The 6,967-nt window shown below is 39.0% G+C and overlaps 3 protein-coding genes across 4 annotated transcripts in view; 1 reads left to right on the top strand and 2 right to left on the bottom strand.

Annotated features, from left to right (window-relative positions):
- Positions 1 to 737: 737 nt before the first annotated feature.
- Positions 738 to 2,606, bottom strand: LOC103396033 (uncharacterized oxidoreductase ZK1290.5-like; the record flags this gene model as incomplete). Its single annotated transcript, XM_025052406.1, has 6 exons — positions 738 to 1,253; positions 1,335 to 1,394; positions 1,505 to 1,687; positions 1,767 to 1,858; positions 2,159 to 2,260; positions 2,354 to 2,606. Coding segments are annotated over 6 exons (786 nt in total), but the record flags the coding sequence as incomplete, so codon positions are not given.
- A 575-nt stretch (positions 2,607 to 3,181) lies between these two features.
- Positions 3,182 to 5,623, bottom strand: LOC103396032 (uncharacterized oxidoreductase ZK1290.5). 2 transcript variants are annotated; one of them, XM_008333957.3, is made up of 7 exons: positions 5,406 to 5,623; positions 4,833 to 5,081; positions 4,653 to 4,754; positions 4,472 to 4,554; positions 4,005 to 4,187; positions 3,832 to 3,891; positions 3,182 to 3,698 (listed from the first exon to the last, which is right to left on the bottom strand). In XM_008333957.3, the coding sequence occupies exons 1-7, from the start codon at positions 5,473 to 5,475 to the stop codon at positions 3,603 to 3,605; spliced, it is 843 nt and encodes a 280-aa protein (XP_008332179.1). In that variant the 5' UTR covers positions 5,476 to 5,623; the 3' UTR covers positions 3,182 to 3,602. The 2 variants fall into 2 exon arrangements, with proteins under 2 accessions (XP_008332179.1, XP_008332178.1); XM_008333956.3 differs by having other exon boundaries at positions 4,463 to 4,554; positions 5,406 to 5,620.
- A 242-nt stretch (positions 5,624 to 5,865) lies between these two features.
- Positions 5,866 to 6,967, top strand: part of extl2 (exostosin-like glycosyltransferase 2) — a 2,850-nt gene continuing 1,748 nt past the window's right edge. The window contains exons 1-2 of the mRNA XM_025066269.1: positions 5,866 to 6,133; positions 6,748 to 6,967. The exon at positions 6,748 to 6,967 is cut by the window's right edge and continues 250 nt beyond it. Of these exons, the coding sequence (XP_024922037.1) occupies positions 6,129 to 6,133; positions 6,748 to 6,967 (225 nt within the window). The 5' untranslated portion in view covers positions 5,866 to 6,128. The remainder of the gene's footprint in view (positions 6,134 to 6,747) is intronic.

Genomic DNA, 6,967 nt, shown 5'->3' with positions numbered 1-6,967 from the left:
CAGCAGGAAAAAAAAGTTTTTATATGTATATTATACTCCATTAAGGAATGTCTAGAATTATCTTCCTCCAATGTGGATGTAGCCATTATTACGCCATTTTATGACTTTGTAAGAGAATTCACTGTGTGAAAATTGGTTTGCATTTTTTTATAATACAATCTGTTTTTTTTTTTTGTTTGATACAAGAGGGAGGTCAAACTGGAAGTTTGAAGAGAAAAAAAAATGAACCTGTGAAATTGAGAAAACAAATGTAACTTATGTACAACAGTGATTCTAAGCTGAGGGGGAAAGATTAAATGATATTGCTAACTCTGACTGTTCTTGTCAGTGATTTATTATTATCAAAGTTTAATATTAATAAACAGCTTTGCACCTGCAGAAAAACAAAATTTTGTTTTTTAATGATTCCTAATGTTCACAAAGTCACACACTTTTTGAGCTGCTGTGTTTATTAGGTCTTGGGTTTTTTTAGTTCATGATTTATTTAAAAGCCCTCAAAAAATATCCATCCATCCATCCATTTTCATCCGCTTATCCGTTACCGGGTTGCGGGGGTAGCAGTCGCCACCCAAATCACACTGCATCGTACCAACCCCCCAAACCTTCCTGTGGGTGGTGAGTCCACTGGAAGGTACCAACCGCCCTAACCGGGATTCGAACTTGCCCAGGAGGTGAACCCTGGGGTTCCACACCAATGACAGAGACATTGCCTCTGGGCCAAAGCGCCACCCCTCAAAAAATATAATTGTGTAAATTAATGTTTAGCTGCAAAAAAATCTGTTTATCTACTTTTTTCTTTTCCTTAAACATTTGTGAAAAATAAACATTACGCAACTGACTTTGAAAGAATATGATAGGCTTGATAACTATTACACACCTAATAACTGCATCCAAAGAAGATATTACAGACTACATGATTTGTCAAAATCAGTCATAGGTTCTTAAAACAGGTTGGCAGACATATAGAGGTGTCTCATGCAAACATGCACATTATTCTGGAAACTTGCACTGATTTGTAACTTAATGAGAATAGCAGATTGCTAAAAAAGTGTTTTTGTGGAGTTATGAACTAACTGAATGTGTCAGTGTGCCGACTTTTGCACTCATTTCAATAATCCTGGTATTGCAAATAGGTTTACACCTTGTCACATCTCGAGTTACTTTACGTTGGTTGGATCCCAGGAAACATGCCTCCCATCATGCAAGTTGTTAATAGCCTCCATGTCTTCCTCTTCCAACTGGAATCCAAATACCTCGGAGAAGTGAAAGAGAAACTCATTATTACAGTAGTAAGTTCAACCCAATGTTAATCAGTTCAAAGTTTTGGTACGTACTTCAGAGTTCTCCACTACACGTTCCCTTTTAGTTGACTTTGGAATTGTAATGATTCCTTTCTGGAAGACAATATTAAATGTAGACATGATATCTACATGCACTGATAGAATACATTTGACAACATATTTTTGTCCGAGTTTCACCTAGCCTTATTGACTATTTCAATTACCTGAACACTCCAGCGGATGCAGATCTGTGCAGGTGTTCGTCCATACTTTTCTGCCAGCTTTATAATTGTGGGGTTACTGAGGGCTTGACCTTTAGCCAAAGGACAGTATCCCTGAAATGCTATACCCTCACGACGGCAGAACTGTATCAACTTTGTGGGCTGTTGGTACGGATGATGCTCCACCTGACAATGAATATGGTTCAATTTGGTCAAAGGCTTAGTGCAGTCCTTGGCATGTTTCTGCTAATTGTTTACTTAATACCTGGTTGACATGTGGGACAATAGTGCAGTCCTGCATCAACTGTTCCAGATGAGGAATCATGAAGTTGCTAACCCCGATAGAACGACACAACCCTGCAGAGAGAAAGCAAGATGCTGCAGGTGAAGTTATTTTACCGCAATTGCAAAACTGCTTGGCTGTCAATTCACAAGGCTTCCAGATCTGTATGTAACGTTACAGTTGACAATTGAGATGAACCAGCTCGGATGTTTTTAAGTTTTTCTACATTTATTTTGAACTTGATTTATGTTTATGAAAGTGAAAGAATGCAAATGTTTAAGAGTTAGTGTATATGTGGTGTTTTAAATCATAATTTTAAAAATAATAATAATTAGCTGAAAAGCCAAGGTTGATAACCACTGATGTATGTATACCCTCTTTATACAGTTCTTCTAAAGCTCTCCACGCCTCGGCTCTAAGTTCTCTGTTGGAACGACCAGGTTGCATTGAGTCAGGCCAGTGCAGCATGTAGAGATCTGAGAAATAAAATGTAAACAAATGTATAAAACAAGGAAACAATGAGGTGCAGGTAGTGGATAAATCAGACAAATATGAACATTGGTCCATACCAAAATACTTTACATCCATCTGAAGACAAGAGTTCCTAAAAGCCTCTTTAGCAGATTCATATCCATAGTCCTGTGGCCAGAGTTTATTAGTGATCCACAACTGACTGCGGGGAACCCCACTGTCTCTGATAGCCTCAGCCAGCTGAACCTCAAAGCTGTTGTACTTTGATGTGTCAATGTGGCGAATACCACAGTGCTGGAGTGCAAACCTAACAGTATCCTGGGAAAATCCTCCAACCTGGGAAGTGCCTAAAGGAGAGACATTTGTTTAGTTGTCTGATATACTATTCAGGGAAACAAAAGTAAAAGTGAATCATATGTATTAAGTATTAAGCACTTTATTTTTACCTTTATTTATTTATTTTTTATCAAGTGGTTATAGTTTTTCCAGTCACACTTGATGTGTGCTCCGTGTGTGAGGCATTTCAAATATCTGTGCTGATGGGACTGGTTGCATTTTTTCCACAACCTCAGTGCTACAATATAGGATACAGTTCAGATTCTTCATACAAGGAGTTTCAGTGTGAGTCTTATGTATGGGGTTCTAACCCAGGTCTTTCTGAATGTCAGACAAACGTGTAAGGTGAGAAAACAGTTAAATCCATATTGAGAAATCCCGCGCACATGAAAGTTTCAAAGTATTGCTCTCCATCCTTAAATGAACACACACACAAATACAAAATGTATTTTCTGTTTGTGTTCTTACGCCCTCGCAGAGCCAAGGTTCAAGTACAAAGTTCAGCATGATTGACTCGTTACGGGAGAAAACAACTTACACCAGTGTTACAACCCCGAGTCTTGGCAACCAATACGGGCTATAAACAACAATCAGTGGGGCAAATGTATTTATTGTACAAACATACGAGACATGGGTAAAGAAAAAACGACTGTATTTCTTATAAAATATTAGAAGAAAACCTACCTATACCAAGTATTGGTATTTCTACTCCATTTGAAAGCATTACAGTGGGACCAGTCCAGCCTTGTGCACAAGACATTGTTTCCTGGTAAGAGCTACGATACTTGTAAGGTAACTGAGATACCATTGAGCTGACTCTTCATCAACATCTTCAAACTGGTTGAACCAGTGGCTCACACAGGCACGTATAATCAATGTAGAGCACCTTAGGCTTGTGCAAAATATGACACGCAAAACACTTCGATTTGCATATTGAAGTTTTCACCGCGTTTTGTTCTACTTGAAATAGTATCTAGATTGTCGTATAATTTCTTCATCAATAACATGTTATCATGGAACGTTTGTTGGATCCCAAGTAACGTGTCTCCCGTCGTGCAGTGTTCCCAGCATGTCCATGTCCTCTTTCTCCAGCTGGAAATCAAACACCTGTGTACACAGTAGTAAAGTAAAGTAATACATTGAACTGTGCATGCAGTCAAGTTTATCTGCATGGAAAAAAAACCTCCATCAAAAAAGACATTTCAATTGAACCTTCGGGTAAAGAAACCTTCAAACTTACCTGACAGTTTTCTTTCACCCTCTCCTTTCTGGTAGATTTTGGAATTGTAATCACTCCATTCTGAAAAAAATAAAACATAAAATAGCATTTTACAAGGCGTGTATATGTGTGTGTATATATATATATATACACACACACACAGTATATATGGTATATTTAAAGGGTATATCAACCTGAATACTCCAGCGGATGCAGATCTGAGCAGGTGTACGTTTGTACTTCTCTGCGATCTGGACAACAGTGGGTTCATTCAGGGCCTGACCCTTGGCCAGCGGACAGTATCCTTCAAACATGATGCCCTCTTGATGACAGTACTTCATCAGTTGAATAGGCTGCTGAAAAGGATGGTACTCCACCTAGTGGTCCATATCACACAGCACTGTATGGTCACGTGTTTTCTCTCCAACACAAAGACATCAAGTGCATGATTTATACCAACTCATATATACAGATAAACAACCTAAGGAATGGTCTTTGTCTGCTATGACTGCATTCTCACGGTGAGAGAATATGTGTGAAAACACATGTATCAGTCATCAAAGTACAAGGAAAACATTACTCATTCTGATTCTATGTTTCAGCCATTTTTAAAGAGCTTTAAATGTGGGGTTATTGTGTGGATGATATCCACCTGGTTTACATGTGGAATGATGCTGCAGTCCTCCTTCAGCTGCTCCAGGTGATGGATCAGGAAGTTGCTGACTCCAATCGCCCGGCACACTCCTGTAACCACAGAGAAACACCATTTTATTTTATTGCGTACTGCAGACTTTGGCTCCATTTTGCTCCCTTATCATGTTAAGTTCCAGCTCGTGGAGCACCTTCATCGTAAAGTTCTTCCAAAGCTCTCCACGTCTCTGCTCTCGCCTCCCTGTTAGAGCCCTCAGATTGCAACAAACCAGGCCAGTGCATCAGAAACAGGTCTGTAAACAGAACAAGGTTATCCAAGTGAAACAAGTGTTAATGAATGACCTATACTGACAGAAAACAGACAGCAGTACCAAAATATTCCACCCCCATCGCTGAGCAGGACTTCATGCAGGCCTTCTTCGCCTCTTTGAAGCCGTAGTCTCCCGGCCACAGTTTGTTGGTGAGCCATAGTTTGCTCCGTTCTTTCCCGCTCTCTCTGATGGTTTTACCCAGCTGCTCCTCACAGCTGTAGCGCTTTGCAGTGTCAATGTGGCACACGCCACAGTCAGCAAGGGCGAACACTATGGCATCATGTGAATATCCACCCATATGGGATGTTCCTGGTGTTTACAGAAATGATTCAGGTTAAACCTTTTTTTTTGTCATGTATGGCATTTGGATTCCCTCAGTTCTCTTCAGTCAAATCACAGATTAGTTAATAATTCACACAATACACTTTTTACATTTCACAGATTCAGTGATTTAATAGATTTAATAGACTTATTAGGGATTAATGATAAATTTCACTCTCGTGAAATACTTGGTGTTGAATGTACTTGCAATGTTTACTTCTTTAAAGCTCATAATCTTTACTTAAATTATGAATCATTAAATATTTAATAAAAGTTGCAATATATTTCAGGTTTGTAGGACAAAACACGTACCGATTCCAAATATTGGCATCTGCAGACCATTGGAAAGTGGGACTGTCGGACAAGTCCATGTCCTCTCCATGTTCCTACGCGTTCGAAGGTATGTAATAAATGATCCTAAATAGTTTTAACCTCGTATCCAGTGTCGTATGTTCAGACCCCACGTTCCGTTATTTGCAGCTTGCTTAGGTTTTGACTTTGCACCCAACACCAACCCTTGTGGAATGAGCACAGGAAATTCTAAACAGATGTGGAGGGTGACGTCAGTCGTATATTGGACCCTTTAGATTTACGGCTCATCAATAACTTCATGTAAAAAAATGAAATGTGGAAGTTTGAATTTTCTAATTTTAGAAATATATTTTATAACAACCAAATATTATGGGTTTTGGGATGAGAAAATATTTTGCGACAGAGTTCAACAGGGTTCAATCATGGTGTGTAAAATCTCTGGTGTGGGGGTCAGCAGGTCACATGACACAAAGACAAAAACAATTCAACAACTGCGGGAAAATAGCAATTGTTTATTTTTCTAGACCAAATGGGAACGCGATTTTATCAAATTACAGGCTTTAAAAAATCCCTATATATATATATACTTATATCCACGTCACACAAGTTCGTTAAGTGAAGCGGCTGATGCTAGTCTGTGACCGATCTTTCCTTTTAGGATCTCTGGTCCAAATCAACATGGCGACCATGTAAAGTCAGCCAGCTGTTTGCAGCGGCAACAAAATGAGGTGAGTTCTAAGTTCTTATAATGTCTCAATGCGTTAAATGTTTTGCAAGTGTTATGATATTTTCTGCATAATTTAAAAATCAAACGTTTCATTGGAATGCATGGCGTACGTACACGTGACAGCACCACGGTTTCAGTAAACAAACGGCAACAATTCTGAGCCGACGTTGTGCATTGTTTATGTGCAACAACGTATGTATTTACAAGCTCGTAGTTTAATGTTTTCACTACGTAAATCAACTCTCATAACGTCTTGTCTGGGTTTGTGTTTGTTTTTATGGTAATTCGTGTTTGTTTTGGCTGTTTTTCTTTGGTAACTCCTAGCTGCTTCTGGTCATGTGTTTCTCTTTTTATAATAATGTTTTGGCCTTTCTTTATGTTCCCAACTAATATAAAATATTTACTTAAATGAAAGGGACAATAAGCTAATTAATACTTACTTTTTAAATAGATATCATTTACCTAGATCTAGGTGGAAGTGAATCTCATTTAAATGTTAAGTACAACTAAGTGTGTTTTTGTGTTTGTCTTGTTTCATAATTACATATAAGGGACAAACGTCAATGATTATTGCAACTGCTTCTCCAATAAGTCTGTTTAATATATTTTATTTAGGGCAGTGCGTTGCTGTTGGGGACTCCGTGGAGCCCACTTACTTTGGCCACTCTTGTTGATCCTGCTGGTTGGTGCAGCCTTAACTGCTCTGCTGCCTCCTGTTGAGGAACAGAAAGGCCTTGATGTCCTACGAGAGCTACGTCAAGCAACATTCGCTAAGGAGGAGCCCGCTGTGCACCGCCTTGATGGCGGGGACAGCGAGGAAGAAAAGTTTACCATC

This window comes from Cynoglossus semilaevis, chromosome 20 (genome assembly GCF_000523025.1).
Source record: "Cynoglossus semilaevis isolate Cse_v1.0 chromosome 20, Cse_v1.0, whole genome shotgun sequence".
Taxonomy (NCBI): Eukaryota; Metazoa; Chordata; class Actinopteri; order Pleuronectiformes; family Cynoglossidae; genus Cynoglossus; species Cynoglossus semilaevis.
The sequence above is the reverse complement of the archived record's forward strand: the minus strand, read 5'-3'. Positions and strand labels throughout refer to the sequence as shown.